Here is a 13,694-nt window from a genome sequence, read left to right on the forward strand (position 1 = left end):
CCCAAACACATCGGGCGGTTAACTAGGTCTGGTACAACCTAACCATTGTCTCACTGTCTTGGATGGACAGTCATAGGGGTGGGGTGGGGTGGGATGGTGGGGAGGGCAGGCTGACATTTTCCCGAATCTAACGAAAATGCCCAAATCTGGTTAACAACATTTCTTCATAATAGTATTACTACCAAACAGCTATATAGGGTTGCAAACGAATCACTACGTGGATAATACTGAGTTTGAGGGTAGAATGATGGAAATACACAGTAAAAATGTCTCACGTTAGCACAATGTGCCCGAATATCTTTATCATTTTTGCACGAATTTTAGGTTTTGCTCCAGCACGTGTGTGTGTGTGTGTGTGTGTGTGTGTGTGTGCGTGCAATGCCCCCGCCACCCCTGTATTGTACTCTTATGTGGGCAGTCCAAATATCCAATGTTTGGTTTTGTTTAACGACACCTCTAGAGCACATTGATTTATTAATCATCGACTATTGGATGTCAAACATTTGGTCATTTTGACATCGTCATAGAGAGGAAACCCACTACATTTTTTCCATTAATAGCAAGGAATATTTTATATGAACCATCCCATAGACAGAATAGCACATACCGTGGCCTTTGATATACAAATCGTGGTGCACTAGCTGGAACGAGAAATATCCATATACCTCAGTAGGCCTACATGTCTAGAACAACGTGTGTGAACCGTAACTGGATATAAGAATTTAAAAAATCAATTTTAAAAATAATTGTTCGCTGGGAATTCTAATCATGTGTACCGGCCTCGGTGGCGTCGTGGTTAGGCCATCGGTCAACAGGCTGGTAGATACTGGGTTCGGATCCCAGTCGAGGCATGGGATTTTTGATCCAGATACCGACTCCAAACCCTGAGTGAGTGCTCCGCAAGGCTCAGTGGGTAGGTGTAAACCACTTACACCGACCAGTGATCCATAACTGGTTCAACAAAGGCCATGGTTTGTGCTATCCTGCCTGTGGGAAGCGCAAATAAAAGATCCCTTGCTGCTAATCAGAAGAGTAGCCCATGTAGTGGCGACAGCGGGTTTCCTCTCAAAACCTGTGTGGTCCTTAACCATATGTCTGACGCCATATAACCGTAAATAAAATGTGTTGAGTGCGTCGTTAAATAAAATTTTTTTTTTTTTTCTTCTAATCATATGCCTAGGATAGACGTGTTCGAACTTACAAATGGTTAAAGGCGCAGACCCTAGTTTTAACTCGTAAACATGGACACTAAGTTTAGTTAATCTACAAACCTGTAACACATTTGGATAAAGTGAAACAAGAGTCTGTGACGTTAAAACCAGGAAATATTCTTAAAAAATAGACTAGAACTCGAATCAATAACTGCTACTTCTCAGAAGCACGTGCGTTTTTGAAAATATGAAAAATGCATTTTATGGTATTAGAAACAACATGATGACTAGAAACATTTCGGTCCTAAGGAAATGGATAATCTAAACAATAAAATATAAGTAATGTTTGATTTCAGTGATCATAAACGGCTCTAATTGTGTATGATGTAGTTTTTAAAAACTAGGGTCTGTCCCTTTAAATGAAAACACAATGGGTGCATGCTATTGCGAAATGTTAATTTAAAAAATGCATAAGACTTAATGCTGACGATCTATATTTTCAATACGTGATCACGAATGACCGTAACTGACCCTGATACGATGAATATTTACTCTGGACCTCTGCTCAAAGCACCATACGTCTTCAGTGTAGAAAGCCCAAACTATTATAATGTTGTTGATTAAAAGAACATTTTCTTTATCTTACATACTATGTGCTGCATAGTATAGAGTGTACAGACAGTTTGTCTGTCTAAAGGGCTGTATCAAAGTGGAGTGGGAAGTGGTGCAGTAGCTCCCAGACAATAATAAGAAAAAGTGTCTTGTTTATTTAAATACAAATTGTACAGAATACCTGACATTATTTTGCTGTGATTCTCCCACCAACCCCACCCCTCACCCCCCGTTTAGGTATCTTGTTCTGGGTATGGTCGTAGTCTGTCTGTCTGTCTGACTATCTGTTTGCCTGCACTAACAAATACAAAAAGGGCGAGACGTAGCCCAGCGATAAAGCGCTCGCCTGATGCGCGGTTGGTCTGGGATCGATCCCTGTCGGTGGACCAAAAGGGCTATTTCTCGTTCCGGACAATGCACCACGACTGGTATATCAAAGACCACGGTATGTACTGTCTTGACTATGGAATGGTGCATATAAAAAATCCTGAAAAATGTAGATGGTTTCCTCTCTAAGACTATGTCAGAATTAACAAATGTTTGACAACCAACAGCCGATGATTCATTGTGCTCTAATGGGTTCTTTAAACAAACCGAACTTTTACGTAGTATGTAGAGCCTACAGCATAGTATAGTGCGCATAATTTGTCTCCAGGGTCGTGCAGAGCGGGGATGGCAAAGGGTGCCGTTGCGTCCAGAAAACTATGAAAAAAGCTTCCTGTTATTTTAAGTATCCTTTTGTTAATATGTAGAATACTCTACCTGTGATTCTCCTATCCCCAGTCCGTGTTTAATTATTTAGGGCTGGGTATGGTCATAGTATATCTTCCTGTCTATCTTTTTAAAAATATATATCTAGCTGCGCTGACTAATGTACACATATGTTTGTTTCAGATCGTCATCATCAAACCATTCTTTCTTTTCCTGGTTCTGGCTGTCACGTCACAGCTAACACGACCTGATCAATGCAGAGTACCATTACCCTGCACCTGTTCTGGGACCACCATGGACTGCAGCAACACAGCCATCACGTCTGTCCCACGCATAACCGGAGCGTCCAACACAACCTATCGTCTGCGTTTGGACGGGAATCCAAATCTTGTCATCAGCGATGACACGTTCGCAAACATCGCATTGGAGTATCTGAACTTGGACAATGACGTCAACATCTCGCTAAGCGATCACGCCCTGAACAGTCAGAGGGGTTCTCTGAAAGAGCTGCACATATCCCAGTGCGACCTGGACCGTGTCCCCGATGCTCTGAAAGATCTGGATGCCCTGGCGGATCTCTATATCTGGTCCAACCATATTCAGTATTGGGACGAGGATCTGATGCTCAAGCTGAGTGGCACCCTCAACGTGCTGGATATTTCAGACATTGGTTTGACATCATGGCCGTCGTGGCTCAGCCACATGTCGAATTTGATTTCGCTGAACTTGTACCAGAATCACATCGATGTGTTCCCACATGATGCCTTTTACAGCTCGGCATCAACAATGAACTACCTGAATATCGAAAGCTGTGGTCTCCGTGACATGCCCACTGCTATCGCGTCTCTATACAACCTGACTGTCCTCATCATCGGCGGAACAACGCTGACCGATTCCAGCTTTTACTATAAATGGCTTCCCACGACCCAATTTCAAGTTAACCCAGCTGTCCATCAATAACTCGTCAATCACTAAAATCCCGTACGGCATCAGTGAGATTCCTTCTCTGAGGATACTGGCCATTGTCGGGAGTAACCTGAGACACGTTGACGAACAAGCCATGCCAAAAGCGCTGATGGCGTTGTTGATAGTTCAAGCTCCTCTCACTCACATCCACGGCGGCGTCTGCAGTCCAAGTCTCACTTACCTAAGACTTCAATCGAACCACATCCAGACTGTTGAAAGACACGACCTCGACGACTGCTACAATCTGACGTACCTCAACATGGACGACAACGACATTGACTACATATCGCCCACAGCGTTTGACGGGATGAAAAATCTGGAATCGCTGCGGCTAGAGAACAACAGGCTGGTCCACATCCCCACGACCATCGGTAACTTGACGTCGCTCAACTTCCTCTATCTCGAGGGCAACCGTCTGGAATGTACCTGTCAGACGCTGTGGTTCCTACAGTGGCGGCAGAGCAATCTCAAGGCCCACATCAGTGGCCGGTGCTCTCTGTTAGGGATTGAACTCGCAGACTTCCACTCTCATTGTACTGGAAGCATTGTTGGTTAATAAAGGTGTGCTCCCAGTACACGAAAGAAAGAAATGTTTTATTTAACGACGCACTCAACACATTTTATTTACGGCTATATGGCGTCAGACATATGGTTAAGGACCACACAGATTTGAGAGGAAACCCGCTGACGCCACTACATGGGCTACTCTTCCGATTAGCAGCAAGGGATCTTTTATTTGCGCTTCCCACAGGCAGGATAGCACAAACCATGGCCTTTGTTCAACCAGTTATGGATCACTGGTCGATGCAAGTGGTTTACACCTACCCATTGAGCCTTGCGGAGCACTCACTCAGGGTTTGGAGTCAGTATCTGGATTAAAAATCCCATGCCTCGACTGGGCTCCGAACCCAGTACCTACCAGCCTGTAGACCGATGGCCTACCACGACGCCACCGAGGCCGGTCCCAGTGCACGAAGAAGAGTGGTAGACGATGGAATCTGTTTTTCCTAAGCGTGTAATGGACTATTCTTGTAATAACTTGTGTTGTGGACGTTTAGGTTCAATGTTGCTTTGCCAAATGGAGAGATGTTTATATTTAAGTAGTGATAGTATATATTAGTGTTTTCTTTACAAATTTGGAAAGACGTGGTAGACTAAACACTTTTGTGGCTTTTTCACCATTTCCAGTGCACTTTCTGTTTTCTTTAAAAACATAATAATAATAATAAATAATAATAATAATAATAATAATAATAATAATAGTATTTTTGAAAGTAATACATGTAATAACAAAAATAAATAAATACAAATTTAATTAATATCCTAACTTTAATAAATTAACGGCAAACATATGTAATGTGGATAATTATTAATTAATAATTCATATATAAACAGAGTTCGGTTGCATATGAAGGCTATTTAAACATTTATAGTTTTATTTTTGGATGGCGTCAAAGGCGATTTCCTTGCATTTCGTAGGACATCATAAATTATCGATTTTTAGTAAATCCGAGGTGCTTCTGATCGTCACTGTGTTTGTCAAAATATTATCAGGAACATACCTCGGAAACTGAATTAAGAACATTCAAAGATACCTAGGATAGCTCGTGAAAATAGTTTATATTGCTGTTGCTTTTCGCCCATTAGAATTACTTGTCACAACTAGTTAAGGGCCAGTATCAAATATTACCTTACATTTTCGAATAAAAAAAAAAAAAATAATAAAAAAAAAAAAATAGGGTCTGTGATAGGTAATGAAAAGTAGGTTAAAGCATTTCAGATTGCATGTACATGAACCTTTTATTCCCAGCTTGTTTGGTTGTCGGTAAAAAGCGTATAACAAATGCATAACAAATCCATCATTGTTTGACTTTTAAACAAAAACATTCCGACTAAGCAGGGTACCTGCCTGAAAATTGCATGGTGCATATGAAACTCCTTTTTTTGTGTTAACACTTTCCATGTTTGATTATGGTTGGGAGGGTATACATTTCTTTGCAGTCTGGATTCGGATAACCATGTCACAAAAACGTAAACTGAGCATTCTGGATTACGGTCGATGTCTGAATGATAATATATCCATCAGACATGTAGCGAGATGCCTGCAGGTTGCATGGTACCAAAGAAGAGAGTTCTGGTATTTACGGAGTAAATAGAATTGTGGCTGATATTGGTAGTAATATGTGACATTGATTATTTGTGCAAATACTATTATCCATTTATACAGCCGTTATACAGTTGTTATGTAGTGTACATCAGAGGTTGAAACTAATACAGGGTACTCCCAAAAAGGTAACTCTAAATTTCAGCGAAAATGACGGTTGCTAACAAAAAACATTAATTAAATATCTTAAATGGTATGTTACCCCCCTCCCCCTCCCTATTTTCTTGCAGGTAGATTAGACGTGAGGTGCCACACTTTTTACTGATGTACTTCCTGGGTGTGTTGATACGTTTCTTATATCAATTTTATTAGTAAACGTTAACATTATCGGCAATAGGAATTGATTTGGTCAGTTAGAACCTGCAAGTGAGCCATTCCGTCATCCTTTCCATTTCATTTCAACTTATTGCCGTGCTTATATCCTAATAAGGTTCAAGCACGCTGTCATGGACACACACCTCAGTTATCTGGGTTGTCTGTCCAGGACAGTGGGTTAGTTGTTTGTGGTTAGTGAGAGAGATGAGGGTTTAGTGGCCTTACACCTGCCCATTGAGTCGTTAAAACTCGCTCTGGGTGGGAGGTGGTACCGGGTTGCGAACCCTGTACCTACCAGCCTTATGTCCGATGGCTTAACCACGACGCCACCGAGGCCATTAACTGCAAGTGCGTTTCCATACCACTGGCACAGCGAATAGGTTACCTCTCCTAGACGCAGTGTCCGTTTGATCCATAACTTCTTGTGACGAGTATATGATGGCGTATTCATGGTGTCTTGTCAGTTTCATTTATACAATAGTTTCTATTATGACCTGTTTTATTATTATTATTATTATTATTACTGCTTTGCTATGTGCATATTTGTACTGGTATTTCGGTGATACCGTATCACATATTTCAATAAATGTCCTATGGACAATTGTAGAATTGTATAATATATTTTTTTATAGTTTCGAATTATGTGCCATCATATTTATTGAATGCACCAAGGTCTGCTATTTCGGGGGGGGGGGGGGGGGGGGGCTAACGATTATATGATATATCCTTTTAATACACACTACCCGCAGAATAATGTTAAAGTTTACCAGTGTCTGACTTTACAGTTGTCCGACACCAAATGGTCGATATGTATTTTGTGCTGGGGTGTCATTAAACATTCATTATTTCAATGTTTAACGACACCACTAGAGAACATTGATGTATTAATAATCGGCTATTGGATGTCAAACATGTGGTAATCCTTCAGTTGTCGCTAATGGAACACGCAAATGTAGCAGGTTTCCTCTGGCTATTTCGGACGCCATATAACCGTAAACAAAATGTGTTGAGTGCATCGTTAAATAAAACATTTCTTTCTTTCCTCTGGCTATATGCCAGAATTAACAAATATTTTATATCCACTAACCATGGATAACACACCAATGTGCTCTAGTGGTGTCGTTTAAATAAACGATCTTTAACTTTATTATACTCAAAACAAAAGAAAATCTATGACTAGTAACAATGATTTGCATAATAATCGGACGATTGCAAATCTGGTGTACGTGACTGTCACCACGTGAGGAACTCGATGGTTCATTGTTCTGATAATGCAGGCGATATCAGAAATTAAAAATCATATATCTAAATATACCCCTTCCGTCACTGTCTTACCCTTGGGACGGGCTCGCTTGATGCGCGGTCGGTTTAGGATCGGTTCCCGTCTGTGGACCCATTGGTCTATTTATAAATAGATTTAGATAATGCAAGCTACTTCAGAAATTAAAAAGTCATATATCTAAATATACCCCTCCCGTCACTATCTTACCCTTGGGGAGGGAATTGCTTGATGCGCGGTCAGTTTAGGATCGATCCCCGTCTGTTGACCCATTGGTCTATTTATAAATAGATTAAGATAATGCAAGCTACTTCAGAATTTAAAAATCATGTATCTAAATATACCCCTTCTGTCACTGTCTTACCCTTGGGTAGGGACTTGCTTGATACGCGGTCGGTTTAGGATCGATCCCCGTCTGTGGACCCATTGGTCTATTTATAAATAGATTAAGATAATGCAGGCTACTTCAGAAATTAAAAGTCATATATCTAAATATACCCCTTCCGTCACTATTTTACCCTTGGGTAGGGACTTGCTTGATACGCGGTCGGTTTAGGATCGATCCCAGTAAATGGGCCCTTGGCATATTTCTCGTTACAACCAATGTACCATGACTGGTATGTTAAAGTCATAGTATGTGCTGTCCTATCTGTGGGATGGTGCATATAAAATATATATTGAACGTTCATTGGATATGCGCATGCTTCAGTATGCTTGTTACGGTATCAATTGTATAATCTGTATTTCTGTATATCCAGACAGGCCTCGGTGGCGTCGTGGTTAGGCCATCGGTCAACAGGCTGGTAGGTACTGGGTTCGGATGCCAGTCGAGGCATGGGATTTTTAATCCAGATACCGACTCCAAACCCTGAGTGAGTGCTCCGCAAGGCTCAATGGGTAGGTGTAAACCACTTGCACCGACCAGTGATCCATAACTGGTTCAACAAAGGCCATGGTTTGTGTTATCCTGCCTGTGGCGACAGCGGGTTTCCTCTCAAAATCTGTGTGGTCCATAACTATATGTCTGACGCCATATAACCGTAAATAAAATGTGTTGAGTGCGTCGTTAAATAAAACATTTTTTTTTTTTCTATACATCCAGCGTGAATTTAATTCTCCTATAGGTGCGGGACGTAGCCAAGTAGTAACACCAGCCATTATATCGACACAGAGTACGAATTTGTGAGTGGTGCAAGTACACTGAACAAAGAAAGAAAGAAATGTTTTATTTAAAGACGCACTCAACACATTTTATTTACGGTTATATTGCGTCGGATATATGGTAAAGGACAAACACAGATATTGAGGTAGGAAACTCGTTGTCGACACTTCATGGGCTACTCTTTTCGATTAGCAGCAAGGGATCTTTTATATGCACCATCCCATAGACAGGATGGCACATGCCACGGCCTTTGATGTACCAGTTGTGGTGCACTGGCTGAAGCGAGAAATAGCCCAATGGTCCCACTGACGGGGATCGATCCCAAACAGACCGCTCATCAAGCGAGCGCTTTACCACTGGGCAACGTCTCGCCCCCTACACTGAACACAACCGCAGCTTCAAGCAGGTCGTACGCAGGTTTTAATAGCATATTTTATAATAACATTATAGTATAGCTAAATGACAACTCTTTATATTGTATTTAATAAGTTCGGTATGTATTTGTATATTGATATGTTACACAGTTATATCTGTGGTGTTATACCTTTGTATATTGTTATACCTTTGTGTATTGTTACACCTTTGTTTTGAAAGGGGCGTGACGTGGCACAGTGTAAAAGTGCTCGCTTGATGCGCGGTCGGACTAAGATCGGCGGTCCCGCTGGAATAATTTTCGTTCCAGCCAGTGCACCACGACTGGTATATCAAATGCCGTGGTATGTGCTATCATGTCTGTGGGATGGCACATATCAAAGATCCCTTGCTACTAATAGAAAAAGGACCACACAAACATTGGGGGAGGAAAGTCGCTGCCGCCACGCAATTGACTACTCTTTCCGATTAGCAGCAAGGGATATTTTATATGCAGCGTCCCATAGACAGGGTAGTACATACCACGGCTTTTTTGTTAAGACCAATTGTGGAGCTTGGCTGGGTCGAGAAATAGCCCAATGGACCCACAGTCCTCCCGCCCACCTTTGTCTGAAACCCAGCATGTGTGAAAAATAGAGAAACTCGCAGCTGCCACACAAGATACTCGTACCGTAAACTCGCAGCTGCCACACAAGATACTCGTACCGTAAACTCGCAGCTGCCGCACAAGATACTCGTACCGTAAACTCGCAGCTGCCACACAGGATACTCGTACCGTAAACTCGCAGCTGCCACACAGGATACTCGTACCGTAAACTCGCAGCTGCCACACAGGATACTCGTACCGTAAACTCGCAGCTGCCACACAGGATACTCGTACCGTAAACTCGCAGCTGCCACACAGGATACTCGTACCGTAAACTCAGCAAGGAATATTGTATTGCTACTAATGGACAAACGTAGCGGGTTTCCTCTCTAAAGCCCAAATGTTTGATATCCATTAAAGGGACATTCCTGAGTTTACTGCAATGTTTAAGATATTATCGACTAACGGAGACTTTTTAACGATTGTAATTGCATATCAAATATATTTTTCTGCATAAAATATTAGTGACTGTATATTAAACGTGGTTCTGATAGTTCTAATATTTGTACTAGGTTAAATTTCATTTTATTTCCTAAAATAAGTTTTTTTCATACGTACGAAATTATTTCACGACAGAATCCAGTTTGGGCTTCTTACAAATATCAAAACGACCAGAAACACATTGAATATACAGACACTGATATTCTAAACAAGAGAATATATTTAATATGTAAGTGTAATCGTAGAAATAGTTTATTAGTCGGAAACATCTTACAATACAGCAAACTCAGGAATGTCCCTTTAACCGATGATATTAATAATACACCAATCTCCACTAGTGGTGTCGTTAAACAAAACAAGCGTTATGTGCATCTAGATAAAGCGGACATAGATATATATATATACTAACTTTGAATCGATGGGCTCTAATGGTGTCTTTAAACAAAGCAAAAATTTAAATCTTTAACTTTGACGAATAAGTCGTGAGACATAGGCGTACATAGGATTTTGAAAAGGGGGGTTCCAAAATAGATTGCAGAGATATTGGGCATATATTTCTATGTTGAGTAAATATAATAATGTCAGATATCAATGTCAGATATATTAAATTATAAAAAAAAGCGATTTCGGGGGGGGGGGGGTCGGGCGAACCCATCGACCCCCCCCCCCCCCCGCCTATGTACGCCCATATGAGACACTGTTTGCTTAGCGAAAGCCCCAAGTTCATTGATGGCAATCGATCCTACGAGCCTTCGCACCGCAGTCAAACACATTACCAGAGAGCTACATCGCGTCCCCTCACTTGTCTATTAAAATTTAAAATTTAAATTGTTAGTACAAAAAAATAAATAAATATGCTACAATGTTTTTATTTCATTTCATTTCATTTCAAGGTAAAGACCAATGCTAAGCATGACTGATTCTGGAGTCGAGACTTTTGAAAAAAGATAGTAGGCATACCAGCTGGACAATCTGTCTAAATATGTTTATGGACCCGGTGATTCTCGGGAAATACTTAATCGTAGCCACCAGGATGTAACATCTCGCGAAATGCGATTTTAAGCTACGCCCTTTTTCGTAAGCCACGCCCCATGTCATAAACTAGTCTGATATGTTTCCGCGGGAAATAAACATAAATATGAACGAATAGGCCTAATTTCCTAGTAAATTATGTCAAATATAGAGCTGTGTTATTGTAACGAGCATTTAATAAAATATTAAGTAATACAAATCCGTTTTTCAATGTGTTTTTTTCTTCTAATCAGTTCTTCCGATGTTTTGACGTACCTACGTAGTCCGATACACCTGCCGTCAACTCGGCAACTGAGTAACAGTGAGTTTATGACAGATGTATCGGACTACAAACAACGCTGTAAAGTTAATCGTTTGTAAACGTGACACAATATTAATAATACGTGAATAATATAATATATCGCATAGTTTGGGTGGGTGTATTTTTTTTTTTTTTTTTTTTTGGGGGGGGGGGGGGGGGTGTGTTAACGTCTGTATCAGATATGTAAACATGAGTATATATACAGTATATGTAAAAATGAATATATAATCGTGCGTTAATTCATAATCTACCACCTACAGGTACGGTGAGGTTAAATTGACCGAACAACTGACCTAACAATGTGGTACATGATATTTGGCTAATGTCAGGGCTTTAGATTGCACCAGAACCGGCCTCGGTGGCGTCGTGGCAGGCCATCGGTCTACAGGCTGGTAGGTACTGGGTTCGGATCCCAGTCGAGGCATGGGATTTTTAATCTAGATACCGACTCCAAACCCTGAGTGAGTGCTCCGTAAGGCTCAATGGGTAGGTGTAAACCACTTGCACCGACCAGTGATCCATAACTGGTTCAACAAAGGCCATGGTTTGTGCTATCCTGCCTGTGGGAAGCGCAAATAAAAGATCCCTTGCTGCCAATCGGAAGAGTAGCCCATGTAGTGGCGACAGCGGGTTTCCTCTCAAAATCTATGTGGTCCTTAAAGTTACATTCTCTGGTTACCATATTATAACATCATGTACAAATGTGAAATACAAGCTCAAATGCACTTTTAAAAAAGTCGTGTGTGTTCGCTATGAACGGATATCGTCAAACATATACGCTTGATTAGTCGCCTGTGCCGCCATAGCTCGGCAAAGCACAGACGGCAGCCTGTTGTCAGTTTCAGTTAACACGTGCGTTTCCCATATGTCTGACGCCATATAACCGTAAATAAAATGTGTTGAGTGCGTCGTTAAATAAAACATTTCTTTCTTTCTTTAGATTGCACAAAAGCTGCACATGTACTATATATACTGGGGTAGATTTTGCAATTTTATCAGGGTAGATTTTCCATTTTATATGTAATGTTAATTTCAGCTAAATAAATGCCTTCTTATGCAGACACTGAAAATTAAATATGAATATGATGGATTAATCCATTATCTAAATTATCAGGGTATATTTACAATTTGTTATTTGTAATTTTCATTTTCTATTTTTGTAAAAGTGGGGCGGGATATAGCCCAGTAGATTAAGCATTCGCTTGATGTGAGGTAAGTCTGGGATCAATCCCTGTCAGACCCATTGGGCTATTTCTCGTTCTAGCCAGTGCTCCACAACTGGTGTAACAAAGGCCGTGGTATGTACTATCCTGTCTGTGGGATGGTGCATATAAAAGATCCCTTCCTGTCTGATGCCATATAGCCAGAAATAAAAATGTGTTGAGTGCATCGTTAAATAAAACATTTCCTTAATGTTAAAATATACCGGGTATGTGAATAACCTTACTGTATGTTTCCTATCCATGCTAGGAATAGTTGTAGGAAAATGAGACACTTAAGAATTTAATAGGCTGTATTTTAGAGTACCGTAACCACTAACAGTACAAGATCATCCACTGAGGGTACTTTTTCCTTAGACCGGCCTCGGTGGCGTCGTGGTCATAACTGGTTCAACAAAGGCCATGGTTTGTCCTATCCTGCCTGTGGGAAGCGCAAATAAAAGATCCTCTCAAAATCTGTGTGGTCCTTAACCATATGTCTGATGCCATATAACCGTAAATAAAATGTGTTGAGTGCGTCTTTAAATAAAAAAATTCTTTCTTTCTTTCTTTTTCCTTAATATGGTATATTAATTTATGTATTTGTTAGCTATTGTATATTTCAGATAAGTAAACACTTTATGTAGACACTAATAATTAAATATGTATATCCATTATCTAAACCGGCCTCGGTGGCGTCGTGGTAGGCCATCGGTCTACAGGCTGGTAGGTACTGGGTTCGGATCCCAGTCGAGGCATGGGATTTGTAATCCAGATACCAACTCCAAACCCTGAGTGAGTGCTCCGCAAGGCTCAATGGGTAGGTGTAAACCACTTGCACCGATCAGTGATCCATAACTGGTTCAACAAAGGCCATGGTTTGTGCTATCCTGCCTGCAAATAAAAGATCCCTTGCTGCTAATCGGAAGAGTAGCCCATGTAGTGGCGACAGTGGGTTTCCTCTCAAAATCTGTGTGGTCCTTAACCATATGTCTGATGCCATATAACCGTAAATAAGATGTGTTGAGTGCGTCGTTAAATAAAATATTTCTTTCTTTCTTTTTTTCAATATACGCATTACCCGCCCTCATGAATTATGATGACACCAATTATGATGGCACCAGTGTCTTTCCTGGCTCCTAAAACCATGGGGTAGATATAAAAATTGTTCTTCTTTGTTTTCTCAAGGATGGCACCCAGTGGATTATCGATGTGAACCCCCAACAGTGTCAGAATCCATAGATAACAACTATGTGTCAAATTTTGCACACCCAAGTGGTTAATCTTCGAGATTATCATAAAGACAATGACCTTTATTCTCATAAACTGTAGGCATATAGTGT

The 13,694-nt window shown here is 40.8% G+C and overlaps 2 protein-coding genes across 2 annotated transcripts; both read left to right on the forward strand.

Annotated features, from left to right (window-relative positions):
- Positions 1–2,768: 2,768 nt before the first annotated feature.
- Positions 2,769–3,434, forward strand: LOC121377963 (protein lap1-like). The gene has a single exon (XM_041506057.1). The coding sequence runs from the start codon at positions 2,769–2,771 to the stop codon at positions 3,432–3,434; it is 666 nt and encodes a 221-aa protein (XP_041361991.1).
- Positions 3,435–3,534: 100 nt separating this feature from the next.
- Positions 3,535–3,996, forward strand: LOC121377964 (leucine-rich repeat LGI family member 3-like). Its single transcript, XM_041506058.1, has one exon. The coding sequence runs from the start codon at positions 3,535–3,537 to the stop codon at positions 3,994–3,996; it is 462 nt and encodes a 153-aa protein (XP_041361992.1).
- Positions 3,997–13,694: the final 9,698 nt, after the last annotated feature.

The sequence above is a fragment of the Gigantopelta aegis genome, chromosome 7, assembly GCF_016097555.1.
Source record: "Gigantopelta aegis isolate Gae_Host chromosome 7, Gae_host_genome, whole genome shotgun sequence".
NCBI classification, from domain to species: domain Eukaryota; kingdom Metazoa; phylum Mollusca; class Gastropoda; order Neomphalida; family Peltospiridae; genus Gigantopelta; species Gigantopelta aegis.

Coding starts and splice junctions, on each gene's coding strand:
- LOC121377963 (XM_041506057.1), top strand. CDS start 2,769: ATGGACTGCAGCAACACAGCCATCACGTCTGTCCCACGCATAACCGGA.
- LOC121377964 (XM_041506058.1), top strand. CDS start 3,535: ATGCCAAAAGCGCTGATGGCGTTGTTGATAGTTCAAGCTCCTCTCACT.